Source organism: Nesoenas mayeri (assembly GCF_963082525.1).
Source record: "Nesoenas mayeri genome assembly, chromosome: 6".
In the NCBI taxonomy this organism is placed as follows: Eukaryota; Metazoa; Chordata; class Aves; order Columbiformes; family Columbidae; genus Nesoenas; species Nesoenas mayeri.
Genome location: NC_137545.1, coordinates 39,903,375 through 39,921,006, shown reverse-complemented (window position 1 = coordinate 39,921,006; position 17,632 = coordinate 39,903,375). Strand labels below are relative to the sequence as shown.

The 17,632-nt window shown below is 37.3% G+C and overlaps 1 protein-coding gene across 1 annotated transcript in view; it reads right to left on the bottom strand.

Moving 5' to 3' along the window:
* The window catches only part of ARHGAP15 (Rho GTPase activating protein 15), a 324,795-nt gene that overhangs the window by 146,327 nt on the left and 160,836 nt on the right, over positions 1–17,632 (bottom strand). Inside the window, exons 7-8 of the mRNA XM_080346977.1 lie at positions 13,688–13,786; positions 11,677–11,803 (exon numbers count right to left, since the gene is read on the bottom strand). Of these exons, the coding sequence (XP_080203103.1) occupies positions 11,677–11,803; positions 13,688–13,786 (226 nt within the window). The remainder of the gene's footprint in view (positions 1–11,676; positions 11,804–13,687; positions 13,787–17,632) is intronic.

Genomic DNA, 17,632 nt, shown 5'->3' with positions numbered 1-17,632 from the left:
AGTAGTAATATTTGGATGAAATCCAATACAAAGAAAATAATATTAAGGGGAAAGATAATACAAATGCAATTAGACTATCAACCAATAAAACTTAATCTATGCTTGATAGTTGAAACCTTCCAAGCTTAGAGAGAATAAGGAAACTAGAGATCAGAGGACTCTGCCTTTTGAAGTCTTGCTGTCCAGATCCTGAGGACCTTTATCTAGCTGAGTGTATTATGAATATTCTGTCACAGAATTAGAAAGCTTTATTATTATGAATGGCCTGCAACTTGAGCAGAGACAGTTACAGATGAATTCCAACAATTGTTTGGAAAAGGTGAATTCTGCTAACTTAGCTTTGTGGACTAAAATTCGCAAAATAAGTAACGTTTTCAAAGAACATTTTCATTGTGCGTTATTAATAACAGAAAGTAAAACTTTGATGGATCCTCTCCATCATTGCATTCACCAATTACAAATGATTTTTTTTAAAAGTGTACCAGATGAGATAAGACCACTAGTATGCCTTGCCTGGCACTGTTTGTTATTCAGCAGAGGAAAGCAGAATTCAGAAAAACTATGCACCAAATCAATGATGCTTCAAAATCCTTTCATCTTCTTTCCTTTACCCCATGACAGTACCTTGACTCCTCTCTGCTCAAGCCTTTCCTGTACCTTTTGTTCTGTTCCCATCACTGAAGCCATTTGGGCAACTAATAGAAAAATTTACTTTTCTCATAACTGAACCCCAAATCCAAGCTGTCAAATGCCCCAAATCAGAAACCTAGCAAAAGATTTGTTTTTAAGCAAGACTTAAATGTTCAGTACAGAAATTACTAATGAGTAACTTACATTAAAAGCAAAGTTGTAACAATGAGTCACCTATCCCACTGTTTGTAGTTGTGCCTTAATATCAGTACTACCCTTGATCCGTCATACTCAATGGTATTTGGATAACATCTTATAACCGTTCAGTCTTGTCATGATTTCTGCATTAATTTTTAGTGCTATCTTTTGATTTTCATCCAAACACATCAACTGAAATACCTTCAAATGAGGAAAAGAAGGTAGGGGCATTATAGCACCCTAAAATAATAATCTTTAATTTTACATAGACAAGAAAGACACTATACATGTTTTCACGCAAAAATAAATAGAAAGCTTATTTTTACAGGAACAGAACTTCTTAACTTCTTGGAAACCATGGCAATGAAACCAAGATTTTGATTTAAGTGAACATACCTACAGCTTGGGTAGAATGCTATCAAAAAATGATCTTGAGATCGTCACCTGCACTACCTAATTTTTAGTCATCCTTCCAGCTATCTCTTTCCAAGAGAAAACCTGGGTGCTGTTCAGGAGCCAGTTCACCCCAAAGACTCTTCCCAAAAGGCATTATGGACAAGACAGCACCCATTTTCTTTGCCTGTGCTTTACTCTGCTCTTTAGCTCTTATCCCAGAAAACATTTTACTTTCAAGCATTATATTAGGTGTCAGCATATCAGACACATTCACCAGAATGTTTTAAAAGCACCAGAATGGTGGGATGCATATAACGATCATTTTGTATCAGACACACACATTAACAACACCAGGCATCACAAGGGGACCAGAGAAGATCTGAGAAAAAGCTTTATCTGAATACGACATAACTGGTCTGCCCTAGAAAGAGGGAACATGGAGAAATATGGTTGCAAGCCACATGTTCCTGCACTTTGAATAAAGTATTTTACTATAGATACCTACCAAGCTAAGGGTTAAATATCTCTCTTTTATATTTTTCTACCTCAAAGCCTGCTAAATGGCAAATGATCCAATCCGTATCTGGTTGCTCTCCTTTTCTGACCTGCCTACATCTGGCCACCTTCCCTTAGGCTCTGGACCCTTGGATGGGAATAAAACTTTCTTCGGCAAAAGGGATTATAAACCGTACTATCGTTATGTGATTGCAACATATGTGAATTACAAAGCTTTACTTGCAGAGACATAATCTCTCAAATAGGGCTTCATACCTGCATGTTTTTTAAAATAGATTTGTGTTTCGGACAAGATGTCTTCATGACTTCAATTATAATTTAATTATAAGCTTTTTTAATTATTTTTTTCCAATTCCAATGTGGTTGTGGTTTTGTTTTGTCTTTAAAGCACTGGAATATTTTAAATTGTTTTTATTCCATTTAAGTATGCTGTTTGAAAAGAGTTGCTCAGTTCTATCAGTCTTACTTTTCTGTACAAACTGAACACCTTAAAAATTAATTACAAAAACTGTCATCACATGTAGGAACACATTTTATATGCTACAAAAAGGCTTAAGGCAGGCTTACTCTTTGGTTTTCATGTCAAATGCATTGGTTGCAAAAGATTAAAAGACAGCAGGACTTGCAAGTTCTGATTGGTTACTTTTTATCTCTAAAAAAAGTGGCCATGAGACAGATAAATACAATCCCCAGACTGTATCAGGTGAGCCATTTCCATATGGAAGAGTTAATTCCACTTCCCACGGCTGTAGGAGGACCTTGCCTTGAATATCTATGTGCAAGAAACACAACTGAAACTGGGGCAAATTTGGAAAAGGGCTGTTTGAGATGATCAGGAAGAAAAGCCTCAGCCTACCGTGGGAAAGACAACTACAATTCTTGGCTGGCTTAGTCTTCCAAAGCAAGTAGGAGAAGGAATAAGATTGCTGTCTGAAACTCTATTTGGGCTGGTACACCTGAGACAGAAAACAACTGCTGAAAATAAAGAGCTGGCTAAACGCTGACACAAGAACTCATTCGTAACACAAGCCATTTAGGCTGAAAATTAGAATGCTTTCAGCTTGAAAACTGAAGTTTCGGAACATTCTTCCAGCCTGAGCTGAGGGGCAAAAGCATTACTACAGAATTTCATTAATTATGAAAGGAATCAAATGAGGTAGTTGTTTTCAAGAACTGGGGAATTGATTCAATGCTACAAAAAGTCTGTCTGAGGCTGATAATGCCATGTTACACTTTTCAATAACAGTAACACAAGTGAATTCCTCTTGGGTGAATCCTGGGCACAGTTAAGACAATGGCCAACGGAATTAATTAAATGGAGCCAAATATCCTTGGTGGTGAGGGGAGCTGCTCATATGTCGTAGTGTTCTCTTCAGCATCAATATTTAAAGCCAGTTAGTTGGAACCTTTTACTTAATTGAGAAACAACATAGCATTTAACCCTTTGGTGGCATTCCACCCTTTGGCTGTTAGAGTTTACCTGGCACATCAGCAGGCAGCTGGTGAAACAAACAGGAGATCCTATGAATCACATTCCTTTTTAAAGCATTAATATACCCATGATCCAGAGACAATGCCATGCTTTCATCTATTAAGTTGGTTTTTTAATACTTGGGATTGGAAGTTTTAATTTAAATTAAATACATCCTCCAGCGTGAAAGGTACAAACTTTTAAAAGATTTCACCAAGGGGAAAAAGGTGGGTCTGGGCACTAGGTATTCTTATCTAGAGCCTGATTTACAGTCTCTCTAATTGAGCTTAATTTAGAATATTACAACCTAAAAACCTCCTTATTTCCATCATATTTCTCCCCAAGTACCAGGAGGATTACATCTGGATTAGTTATAAATAGCGGTGAAACCTCAGAATACAGTGCAGTGTAAGAATCATTTTCTCTGGCTACAAATTTGCAATCAGGGTTGTCTTTTCAATAATTACCATGAGGGGCTTCAGAATTAGGCTCACAGGAGTTGGGGAAACCTGGGCTGGCTCTTTCTTCCCAAAGAACAAAGCTTGGCAAGTCCATGTCACTTGCTCTAATTCTGACCTCTCACCAAAGGCAGTAACCTAAAATATTTCTCTTTACAGCAAAAAATGCCTGCATTTATTTAAGTTCTATCAGCTGTCAGTTTATACTCTTTCCCTGTGGAGGCAAAATCTAGAGATGTACAAAAATGAAGATACATTGACAATGCAGGTGATGGAAAGTAAATGTAACTGCTTGCATGGACTGTTGCTTTAAACTATAAAAATCATGATAGTTTGCACAATATACATCAAACTTCAGTTTTACTTGCTATTGTAAACAAATATCTATTTATGAAGGAATTAAGAGACTTCATGAAACCAGTGCAAGACATGTTGGATAGCTGGGCTTAAAAGCGATTGAGTCAGAGTAAATATCTTTTCCTCATATCACAGGAGTCGACCTCACTTTTAGTACATGTAAGGGGCACAACTGCTTGACTCCAATAATACCTAAAATGCTCGAGATTTCGTTGTGATTGCTTTTTCTGAAGCAAGTATCTGTTTGAAATAATCGCTACACATTTTTCCAAAATGTAGCTTTCTTAAGCATTGTGTCAGTATGTGTAGTTCAGTAGGAAAAATCTTTGAGTAATCATGATCATCCAGTCTCTACTTGCTCCAATTTCAAATTTATCTCGAGTGCGCACGTAGGAGTTTAATTTGTTAAGAAAAATATATGGTCTCTCTCTTTTCTTGGGAACAAAGAGGAAATATGGATTTGTAACCTTGGTTTTTTTTCCCCCTTTAAACTTAAGTCTTTCAATAGTGTTTTGAACAAACCTAAAGAGATTTTAAGACAGACATTTTGTATTATAACATTCCCATGGGTCGTATGTATGATCGTCTTTACTAAAGCTCCTTTCAGTCCCAGTTGAATAAATATGCATTTTATTTCACTAATCTTGAAACAACAGGAATAAAGTTTACCCAGGTCTTTTGTACCTCAGAGAACAAAACAAATACTACAAATCTTTAGAGAGAAAGGATATACAAAAGGGCTTGAGGTGAATGTTTCAAAGCAAATACTCTTTAAACGTTGTGCAAATTATTTCAGCACTTGAACATGATTTATGAAAGGGGATTAGTCCACTGAAACAAGAACCTAGTTTAAACTGTTGGGTTTCAAAGTCAAAGATGAGAAGTGTCTGCTGGAAAAAGCAGAAGAAACCGGATAGTAATCTATAGTGAGGATTTCTGATTGATTTTCTTTAACTAACTCAATCTTGCATTAGCTATCACTGTCATTCATACTTAACTGTGGTGGGCATTATAAAATACCTTCTTTTATGATATAATTCTCCATAAAAATGAAGTATGCAATAGTGATAATTAAGTAATAATGAGGTAATTAATAACTCAGTGACCAGCTCTCTATTTACTAGTATGCCCCATAAATGAGCACAAGGAATATGAAACAATTAAAGACTATCCAAGCTCAAACAGATAACTTTTCCAGAGAGCTGTGTGTCAGTGAGCAGACCAATGAGTCACAGGTCACATCTATAATAATACATTATATTATATTGTAATATTCCCACATACTCTTCGCATAATGGGTAAGAGCTACTCTTAAGTACTATAAAAATGATCACTTTTATGTAATTGTAAAGATTAATAAGTGAGCTAACTTCTCATGGTTCTATAATGACCCTGCTGTTCTGGTAGGTAAAGGAAAACTTAATGATCCTGCTCAGATATGATTAATATCTAACTTTTTCCTGACTAAAAATCTGGACTTGGTTCAATAAAAATGAATTAAGTGAACATGCACTGATTTCTCTGCCAAACGTTTATATGGAAGTTGGTTATGCCCAATTTAAAAATATGCTTTTTCAACCCAAATAGTAAACTCTGGAAGGATTTTGGAAAGTGAAGTAGAAATAAAACAAAGAATTAAGGAAACATTATATTATAATTGATGGAAACAGGGTATTCAAATTCAGGAAAAATACACTTTTTTATGAGAGCTAGTCACAGCCAGTTGTGATTTTGGGTGCAACATAATCTCTTTTTATCAGTGGAAGTGACACAATTTGTTTCTGAATTTGGCATGTTTTGCTTCCAAAATGCCAATATTATTACTTCATTGTTGCTGAATCAGTATTTTTTCTAAGCTTTAAGAAAAGAGCATACCTATAGTAACTGATGCAGAGAAACACGAGAGTAAAAATAAATCAAAACATAAGTTTAGCTCCTATAGTACAAATAGGAATGCGCCCACCCTCCATAAAGAGTGCATTGCATTTTGGTTTTGTGAGATTTTCTCATTGTCTGAAACTGACTGCATTCCTGTTGATGTAATAAAAATAAATGTCACAAGCATACAAGCTGCAGAGTGACAAAATTAACGTTGCAGTAGGAAGCTGCATATTTGCATACAGTTTTAATTTTGCTTTCTATTTTAATTGTTGTCATTGGTAATTCCGCAGTAATATACATTACTGTTTTATACTCCTTGGTTTTATTAAAAGTAATAAAACTGACCTATACATAATGCTAACATTGAAATGTAATAATACTCCCTAAATAGCATCCATTTGGCTTTGAACTTCACAGCTAACTAAAACAAATGGGCTGGGAAGGGGAAAGAATTCAGACCTCATCAGAGCTAACAAAGAAATGGAGTGATTTCCTATTTCTGCTCCATTTTATTAGCCCCCTTAGCAGAGAAGCAACCCTACATGGGTGGAGGAGGAGGAGGAGAAAGAAGGAGGAGAAAGAAGGAGGAGAAAGAAGGAGGAGAAAGAAGGAGGAGAAGGAGGATCCTGCTCTTGAGAAGTTTGCCTGAGCCAGTAAAACCTCTGACTACATCGCAGGATGGGATCTCTCAACCAGCCGGCCTCTACACATGTTGGAAAGGAAGAGAAAAAAAACACCCGGGCTCCTCTCTCAGCACCGCCTCTAATTAGGTGACCCTCTAGGAACTCTAAATGATGCTTTCAACAATATAAGTTTCTGGCTTTTTTTTTTCCCCTCCTGCCATTCCACAGCCAAAGTCACATAAATCCATGTGTTTGTGCCCAGATAACCGTCCCTTCCCTCCACAGAGAAACAATAGCCCCAGCAAGGTGGTGTTTGCCACAGAAATATCCAATTGTACACAGGGACAAACTTTAAACCCTTGAGCAAGCCCTGAGAAGCAGTTTTAGCCAGGGAAGGAACAAGTACCATGTAAACCCAGAAAGGGTTCAAGCTCCTCTGACTTCTTCAGTTCTCCCATCATGTCCACTGAGAGATCAAAATGGGTTGCTTCTTTATTTATTTTTTCCCCATACACACATCATACAATCTTAATTAGCTAACAAACTCCATTCAAAGATGATTCTGGATGTTCTAGGAATATTTACATGCCATGCTTTGCATTTCAAAAATTTGGCCTTCTGAAGTAAAGAAAAGTGAGTGAAACAAGAAAACCAACTTTGGGCAGTTTTAAACGACACAAAGAGACCTTGGCTAAATACAAGGAATGGGATACCTGGATTAAATTGTATCTTTTAAGAAACCAAAGCAGATTTCAGAGCCCAGATGACTTTGTGGTGAATACCTCTGAAGGCAAATCAAACTTATAATCCAGAAGCTATTATTTTTTTCTTGATTAAAAAGGTGCAAGGAGGCATATTCCCGGCCATGGCCCTGCGGAGAGGGCTGTGGGAGCACAGAGCATCTCATCGCCCTTTGGGACTAAAAAGGCCCACAGTTCCCTGTTGAAAGTGCAAGAGAAATTTAGGTAAGTGAGCAAAATATCATTATTTGAGTTGGCCAGTCGCCAAGGTGCCGGGGCTAAGACACCAAACCAAATGAAGAGTGGAAAGGAATCCCAAGCCTGCTGTTTAATATGCATGACATGTCGGCTTTGCTGTCAATTTTTCCTTCTACCCCCTGCTTTTGTCCGCTTTTTCCACCTGTTGCAACTTGTCCTTATTCAGGCTGAGAGCTGGAATTGTCTTACTTTGGTGTCGCATTGTGTCTGGCACAATGACTCCTGGATCCCCGACTACTCTTACTGAGATGCTAAAGTGATCATGAATAGCAATAATACTACACAGCCCATCAAGACTTCACACACACACACACACACACATATATATATATATTTAATCTTGATGCTCTAGCTGTGGCACCTCGAGCTAGAATTCAAATATGGAGGAGATTTTCCAGGATCTGTTGCAGGGCTGCATAACTAACCGCCGGGTTTTAAGTAAAGTGTTCTTGAAGATAAGAAAAATATGCGAGTAGAAACAATAAAAATAATGCAATTCAATCTTATCAATTCAGGCAGTTCCAGCTTTTATGTGGCAAACAAGGAGATCAAATTGCATTTATCTAATATCACAGATTTTTTAAATGTCTAAAATATTTAATTATTTTGCTTTGGCAACCTAAATCTGAGGAACAGATTACTCTTCCCACTACATAAGGAAATAACTGACAACAATTAGTATTTATTCTTGTTGCTTTTGTAATAAAAATAGAATTCCATCACTTTCAAGGAAATCTAAAATATTAATAAGAATGTGATGAACTGAGTAAATGTGACGCCATAAGGAAATGATGGAGAACAGGTTGGAAATATAGCGCTTTGGGAATGGATTGCATTATCAAGCTCGTGATTGTGCATTTTGACAAGAGCAGCCCTCAGATTGATACGGTAGCCAAAGGGCACTCTTCCTACTGCGAAGCCGTTTGTTTCCATACGGAAAAGGGGGAGTAGAAGGGGAATTGATCCCCTCTGACAATCAATAGCAACTCCAGCCCAGGCTTTTTCCACAAGAGGTCACTCCTGAGTGACAATATTCCCAGATGACGGCCAAAATCCGAACCCCAAAGCAACCGTGGACAGAAAAAGCAACACTGAGCTTAGCGGAGAGCGTGGACTTGACTTCATTGCCTCCAATGGGACTGTCCTGACAGCTCCCCTAGTCCATACGCACAGTAAAGTCTCTTTGTTTTGGCGAGCTGAAGGATTTCTGGGACCCTTGCAATGCACAGATCCTTTCCCTACCTCCCATGTGCATTGACAGCATCTCTACTTTCAGTCCAGCCCAGGTGCCTGGTTTCATGCAGCACAAAATTAACATGGCAGACCACCTACCAGCAGACCCAATTATAATTGGTACTAATTAGGAGGGTTTTTTTGGCAACCTGAGCAGAAAAAAAAAAAAAAGAAAACAAACTACAATCTGAATGATAATGAAATTACTTGAAAATTATGAAATCTGCCACTAATTTTAAAAATTATCTGCTTAGAACAACATGTATTCACATAAAAAGGAGAAGTGCTGCAAGGCAGTGTCCTTGTACCAAATGATACATCTTCTAATAGGGAAGGATGCTGGGGTGAAAAACATGTTCTTTCTGACCCAGCATTAGCTGCATAAATTAAATCACTGAAATAGTTGGCATCATAAAATAAAGAGTAATCTCTTTCCATGTATTTGAGAGCAGATTCACGCTTTTACATATTTTGGTAATGTTCCCCAAGGCCATCCTTGGTTTGTTCTTAGCTCAAGAGATCTTCAATTAGAACATGAGTTGAATCCAAACTGGATGAGCAGCCACTGAAAAGTTGTGTGACCGAGAAGATGGACATTCTGAACTTTGGAAATTGAGCCTGGCAGTTTGAGCCCAAACGTCAATGAAATCGGTGTCTACAGCTCAAAAAGCATAACTGAGAATTACTGTTTGTCCTTGTAGTGTAAGCAGAAACAATTAGGATTAAATACAAAAATCAAATTCCTGCTACTAAGTCTCTAGGGGCAGTCTCCCTGGTTTTAAACTAAAGAGTAAATTACTGGAATACTTTGGTTAGACTACACCTGCCCTTTGTATGCTTGTGCTGATACAAACCACCTATGATACAGCAGGATCAAGTCTAAAACTGAACACTTTTTGAAGCCCTTAAAATGTAGAGAATTACGAATGTGTCTGAATTGTCTGAATATTTCATTAAAGATTATCGGGGGAAGCGGGGTGGCCTGCTAACACATCAGTTGCTTGTCTTCTGTGTTAAACTAGAGAAGTTTTAAGCAATCTTTTAACAATCTCCTTTGTTTGGCTTTGGCATTGGCAGTAGTCAACAATATAAGAGCACGATAAAATTATAAAATTGTTAAACTTTGTAAGAACTTTATAAACACACTTGCAGATATTGCACATATCTTCTCTGTGCTCTGCAGTCAAACTGGACAATGAAACGACCACCTGTTAACTGCTAACAATGTGTCATTACCCGTTCTCATGCCTTTTTAAAGCAATTTTGGCTCTAGCTGCCGATAATTCTGGCTACGATACTTGTGTGAACATTAAGGGCACAGAAAGCCAAAGGCAGAAAACTGACAATACAGTTTGTGCTTAGACTACTAATAAGTGAGTGAATAATATGATTTTTCTAATTCCACATAATTGCTTGATCTCAAGGGGCCAAAAAAAAAGTTCTGAATACATATTTTAGAAGCAATCCAATCTACGGTATTTAAATGCAAGCTTCCATTCAGTGAGATTTCACAGCAGATATTTTCACCTTTTTTAATAGTTTAAATAGCATTTAACAAAACGGAGGTTATTCAGGATTCTCTAAGGTTTGAAAAGTAATGTAGACACTGTCGCTGCTTACATTCCCATTTTCTGTTTTGTCTGACAAATGATCATTTAAAGATATGTGAGAAGCCTAAATAAATAAATAACAATTCCACAAATGCTGAGACAGTTTATCGGCATTTTGCTATTAGCTACGAACAGAGCAGAATCAGGCCCTCAAAACTTACCATGCTCTCAGTCTTATTTTTCTTCCTTTGAGAAATGCAACGTAATACACAATACAAAGATATTGGGACAATTTTTCACGAACTACATTCAGGCTATTTTATATTTTATAACAGAAAGAAAAGCCTTAACAAAAAAAAAAAATCTCCGAGACAATAAGAAAACAACAACAATGACAAAAAGCTTTGGTCTGCAAAAAGAGACTAGTTAATGAATCTCTGTGTGTGTGTTTATGCACGCATGTGTGCATATATTTATGATTGTATGGATAATTATCATTAAAAATAGCTATGTTGGGTCTTTTTAATGCAATTCTTTTCTTAACATCTGAGGCTTTGATCCTGCACTGAAATGCGTGCAGGCAAATTCCTGCACAGCACTTCAGTACCTATAGGTATCTCATCTAAAGCTGTCATGGCACTTACATTAGAAGCAGTTTGTGAATCTCTTGCTAAACAAAGAAGGAAAACAAAGATTCAAGAGAGAGGGTGAAATTAAAAACAAATATGCTGAGTGGTTCAGGGTCACCACCAGCTCTGGCATCTACTGCCCACAACATCATGAGCATCTCAGCACAAACTGGAAAAGGAAAAGTCTCAGTGGAGTGAAGCACATCCCTGGTGATTTCAGATCACTTTCTTTTCTAGTCACACTGACAAAAATCAACCCCAGTCCCTGGAATTTACCTTTCTGTAAAATTATAGATATATCGCTGATTGTTGGCTGCAGAGGATATGTCAGGTCTTTCAGCAATTCAGTGTATAAATACACAACAGACAAAATTACTCGGGCAATTTGAGGTATTTTACTAAAATGGAAACAAAGCAACTGCAACAGACCATTAGCATAGGACTCATGTTGCTTATTTTTAAAAATAAATGTCTTGAATAAATATCTTTGCTGCTAAACAAATTTATTTTGCTTAGAAGAGAATGTCACCCTTTAAAAGTGTGGAGCTAGTAACTGTCTTTACTTAAATGCAAGTTATGTGTATCAGCACAGAACACATTCAGCTTTAAAATTCTCAGTGATCTTCCTTACATTCTGTATGTAATAAAAATTATCTTGTCCTGTAATGGCATGATTATTTAAAAAGGAAAGGGGAAAAAAATAAAAGAAAAAAATCAGAAAAGAAAAAAGCCTTACTTAAAGATTTTCTGTGTTCAGGCTTTGGTTCTTTGGATTCAGTGTCTAAGCTATTCAGTAATTCGATGCTGGAGGATCTTCTGAGTTTGAACTCCAAATTTCTCGACGTACAACTTCGTTCTTTGGGCTGGGAAAATAATGTATATTTATATACAGATATGTATGCTTTTAATAAAATTATTACTTGTAAGAATGAAGCAAGAGATTACAGAATGCCAGCACAGAATCAGAAGCTGACAGACACACACAAAGCAAGTGATGCAGTGAGTATATCATTTAAGGAAAGCATAATGCAAAATTTCTCATAATACAGAGCTTTTATGGCCCTCATAGACTGCTCTTAATTTCTGAGATAAATTCCCATGTAAGTGAGGAAAACAAAAGACCTACTTCTTTAGGCTTTAGAGACCAAAATTATTTCCACATTGCAGACTACTTCCAAATGATTGCAAAGAGGAAGGTTGTTTAAATTGCCTTTCTGGTTTAGATCGTGACAGTAAATATTCTTGTGAACACAATTGTTTCAAACACCCTTATAAATTTTGGGTTGAATTCTGTTGGTTTAAGGTTGGAAAAGAAGGGAGACTTCTCTCTTGCTCTTATTCACTGGCATACCAAGTGACAATTAGGGATCATTAACAGAGAGAAGAACGAAAATAAAAGAAAAAGGGAGATGATTTTTTGGCTGATCACACATGTCTTCCCATGGCATTTGATGGGGTCAGATTCAGCCATCCCCACGGCCTGGAAAACTGCAACGCTTTATGCACTCATTCCAGATTTTAAAAGGGAAATAAATTATATGTATTAAATATTAAACTGAGTGTTTGGGGGTGGCATCATGTCCTGCGCACACAGCAAAGGCAAATATTCATCGGGACAAGTCCTGCCCTCCGGTACCTGAACCAGATACTGGTTGTGCCCCACCAGCCACTGCTGCTGTGGTTTGCTGCACTGCCACAAGATTACCTTAGTTATGCTAAAGAAAATAATCAATTCTATTAGATGTTGAGCTGAATAACATGGGGAAGAAAAAAAAATAAAGAAAAAAAAAGAATGAAACAGTGTTCTGAGTCTTCACGGAAAACTCCACCCCAAAATCTTCAGTGGGATATCAATATACCCAATGAAATGCACAATATGAAGACATACATCATCAGATCAAACTTTCCTTGGCTGATTATAGCCTCAGGGTAATATAATGTTTGTAGCTCTTTAAGGAAACAGTAGTCGTGTTCAGATTAACCCTTTCAAAGAGGCTGCCTCTGCCTACGCTGCCAATTCCTTTGCAGAAAAACCTCTGAAAAATGCAAGAAATGGGGATATTTTTCTCTCACCAGATTCTGCACTGAACAAGTAAAGTCAGTGCCCTCTGAAGAAAATACGTTCTTGGATCAGGCAGGGATAGGAGGAAAACATTTGGAATTTGTACTGAGGGTGGCAAAAAATAATAATAAAAAAAGAAATAAAAAGCTACAGCTGAATCTGGTTTAGTAATTAAAAACTGCTTTAATAAAATGCAGCCCTGCTTACTTCTAGTAGAAAACCCCCAGTCTTCCTGGGAGAATAACAGCAATCAGTTACAAAGGAATATTATTTGCTAGTGTTATTCTTGTGAATAAGTAATACAAAAATTCATAAAAGGCTCAAATGTATTAATAGTTCTATTGAAGATTATATACTGTAGGCTGCATAAACAGAAAATGCAAAAATTCATTAGTTATTAAGTGCTTGTGTGCTTTCACAACCCTCAGCAAACCAATGTCCTTGTTATTTCAGAGAAATAAATGTAGCGTTCCATTTCGAGGCAAGAATCAAATGACATTTTTGTTCAACAACCTTGTTTATCTGACATTTTTTAGTAGATTTGCATACATATTTTTATATCCTTCGGAGAAAGGAATGTCTAGCTAGCTGCTGACTGCCTAAAACCTGTAGAGATGCCTGAGCAAATGAAGTTGAAATTGCTACATCTTAATTAATAAAGGTAACAGCCAAAACAAATACATACCAATCTGTCAATTGCATTTTTGATAGCGTGGAACCAATCCAATATGAGAAAGTCGATATCTGACTGGAGGAGGAACTCATTTCCTGACACTGTCGTGATCTGGGGAGGGTAAGGACACAGGTAAGAATAGAGCACACACCGGACAGATGATTTTCTTCTATTCTTTCTCCTACGCACCCAAATGCTGTTCCTTTGTACCAAGAATTATCTCCTGGAGTGCTGAGTTACTGAGGAGTTTCAAACCTCTGTCTGAAAACTGTTTGGGATGTGTCACAACAAGCGAAATATTGTCTCAGCAAAGCAACCACTGAACACAAATAGTGCAAAAATAACGGGAATGTGACAAAAGTTAAGAAAACTCAGTGTTACAAGACACAGTTCAAATGTGAATCAAAGCACCCTGAAAAGAAACAAACGCAATATGAGAATGAATTACTTTTCTTTTCAGTTTATATTTTTGTATTCTTATTTTCATATCTGGTACCTCCATTCTTGAATTTGCACATTTATTATATACCTGTGATTCCAGAGTCCACTTCCAAGCATTTTGGTAAAATTAATAATGCCATTCTTTTTCACATTAAAAAAAATATAAAATAAAATTACCATCAAAGATGGCTGTAGCAGAGTAATTAGGAACCCATTTATCATTAAAAAAATCCCCAGTTTGTCTGAATAGAAGTCGATTTACATTTTTGACCCACTCACTGGGAATATTTATCAAAAGAATATTCATTCCCCTGATAACGCTGTTTCGCTGCCTAACAATATTTGGTGAAAATATGCATGCGTATTCTGTTGGTCTGAACTTGTCAACCACCATGATAATACTAATACCTCACTTTAACATATATATATATTATTTTGTTGTTGTTATTTATTTTTTACATACATATCTTTTTATCAGAGCAGATCTCCAGGTATTTTACACAACAGGTCGAAACGACCATTTTACAGATGGCAAAACTGAGGCTCAAAGCTTTGCAGTGCTTTGTCCCAGATTATTCAGCAGATCCCTGGTGCACGTGGCCATGGAGCACGACCCATGGCACAGAGATTCTGTGTGTTCACAGAGAAGTGACCGGAGATCTCCATCCCCGCTGCATTTTGCAAGGGGCAGGAGTTCATCCTGACAATGCTCCAAACCAGCTCAGCTCCTGCCAGCTCTGAAACCAAAGTGTTTTTCTTATTTTTATGTTGTTAAGCAAAATTCAGTAGCATGTGAGCATTGCGAACTTGAGTTTTAGTTTTGGAGATGCGAGGTTAGTTTGCGCATTGGGGTGTTCTTTGGGGAATGGAGTTAAATGTTTTCAGGTTTTCAGGCAGACGAGCACAGTGGACAGCAGAGATTTTTTCCCTGACCAAAGCATGAGGAAAAGCAGAGAGAAGCCATTAAGACCTGGCACAGCTTATTTATGTAAATCCATCAACCCAAAGTGCTACTGTTTCACTGCATCTGTCCCATGTCAAGAGTTTTTACTAAAGCATAAAAGTAATAACAGATCCTCGCCAGTCAGGGTACTCCCCACATCTTTCTTAAAACTGAAATATGAACAGTAAAAAAAAAAAAAAAAAAAAATATTCAAAACAGCTTAATGTTTTATTAATTGTTCTATAAACCTCCCGTTATTGAGGAAATGCCTGTAAGGAAGGTTTCCAAAGTCATCAGCATTAAGGAAAATCCCATCAGCGCAGCTCCAGCGGAGACATCCTGTGAGAGCGCTGCGGAGATTGTGGGAATGGTCCCCCGGCGCGGGGGCTGCCCGGCTGCAGATGTTCATCCCATCCGCACCCGTCAGGAACGGACCTCCAGCCACCCCGCTTGTTCCCCGTGCGCACGGGAGAGTTATTTATTGGGGAAATTTTAATTCCGTTATTAATCCACAGCCATAATGTTAATCACTATTCATACACTCACCGTTCCCTTTACCAAAACTAAAGAAAAACAAAAGAAAAAAATCAAAATTCAACTTAAGGTGAGCAGTTGAAAGGGTTGAACTCTGGTTCTGTGCCTGGCTCATGCAGCAAGGTTTAGGTTCGAAATGCATTTTATTATATCACAATTTATTAATGTATACATGCAGATATGAATTAGTCTAAACACAGGCAACAATTCAATCTAATGCCTCTCTTCCAGTATAAACAAATCATTATTAAAATTATAAAATGGAATAACATTTTCAAAGTAAGAGCAACGTATATAATTAGATTTACTGTATTTTGAAGGCTTAAAAAGGACACAACATAGTTCAGTCTTCCGTTCAGTAAATTCAGGCTTTATTAAAACACAAGTATTCAGCACTGCATAAACATTTGTACTGTATGATATGCAAAAGAGATACTACATTGCTAAGGAGACCAAAACAAAATACATGTTGAAAGTTTCTTTGTCTGAATGTGTTATTTTGATAACCATATATTATCAGTGTTTTACGAGCAAATCTGTAAAAACAGATCATAGAGTAGAGGGAAGAGAATTCATTTAAAATATACTTTTTGTAAGATATAGTTCAAGTCCTTTTCTTCCTTTCCTCAGACTAATCTTCAGAATAACTAGGCAGTTTCAAGAAGACTGCTACTGCTCTCTACAGTTTAAATGCATCCACTCCTTAATTACAGCCAGTAATTGACTTTGTTCTGCTCCATTCCAGTCATTCACAGGAAAGCAGTTCCAAAGGCTTTGGCTGGTAAATCCCATTTAATGTGCAGGTTTCCTATCCCACTTTTATATATTACCTCCTTAGGATTTCTGATAGATGGTTCTTGGAAGGGATTGCTAAACCATATTTGCACTTTGAACAATCGAATTTTCAACACCCTTGGGAAAAGACATCAGTAAAGAATGCTAGCTTTGACTAAACCTTGTGATTGAACAATTTATGATCACAGCCCTAAATGATGTATAACTAACAACAAGCATAAATTGTTCAATATTAAGGCGTGCTAACACACCGTCCCTGTATCAGGCTCTGCTGAAAGAAACAGAGGGACCAGAGAAACAAATGAAAAAGAGATTTTAAAAAAAAATCAAATAAAAAAAAGAAAAGAGAATGAAGTGCTCTGGGTAGAGCTGCCAGTCTCCATTGTGCCAGGTACTTCACTTATTTAAACATTTCCTGAAATTCCTCTCTCGTTGCCATCATTTTTGCAAAGGCTACAGTCTGGAATTAGCAATACCTTACCGGGCAGAATTATGATGCAGCTGTCGACAATAAATAGCCACAAGGAATGACAACTGTCATTAACCCTCATATTTGCAAAGTCTGTGCCCTTCAGGTACCTGGATTCTCTCTTTCTTGCTATAGCACCTTCGAAAAATCACTTCAAAAGCTCATATGGTAGTTTTACAATGCACTATAGGACATTCCTGCTGTTAAGCATTGATCCTCTGAAAATATCGTCTCACTGCAGGTAAATGTGTGTTAAATTCAATACTCTGCTGGGCTGCCAACAAAGTGTGGGAGGGGGGTAAGGAGCTGGCAGGTGTGAAACACTTCTAATGATATTCTACTTGTGGCTTATTAAGGATTTCTCTTGTCACTTTATAAAGCTGCAAATGGAAGGGTGAGCTTCTTTTGGGTGTCGCCATAATGATGTACCAAGGTTGTATTCAACAAGATCCTGTGTTATTAAACAAAAACCTACCTGTATAGCTCCAGGAAACACAGGATATTATATCAAATTAATATCCTTACTATTTTATAATACATAAACATACCTTGCATCCCACCCAGGGTCAGCAGCTATTAAAAATCCTATAAATCATCTGTTTTTCCTGTGCTAGGTTATATGCTCTGGGACATGGTATTGTGCCATGCTTGGCTCTGTTCCTCCAGGACTTCCAGCCTTTATGGATCACCTGGATTACCTTTGGGAACATGTCTCAGAGATTATTCCCTTTCATAGTAATCCTACACCAATGAAAAACAGGGCAAAAAAGCTGGA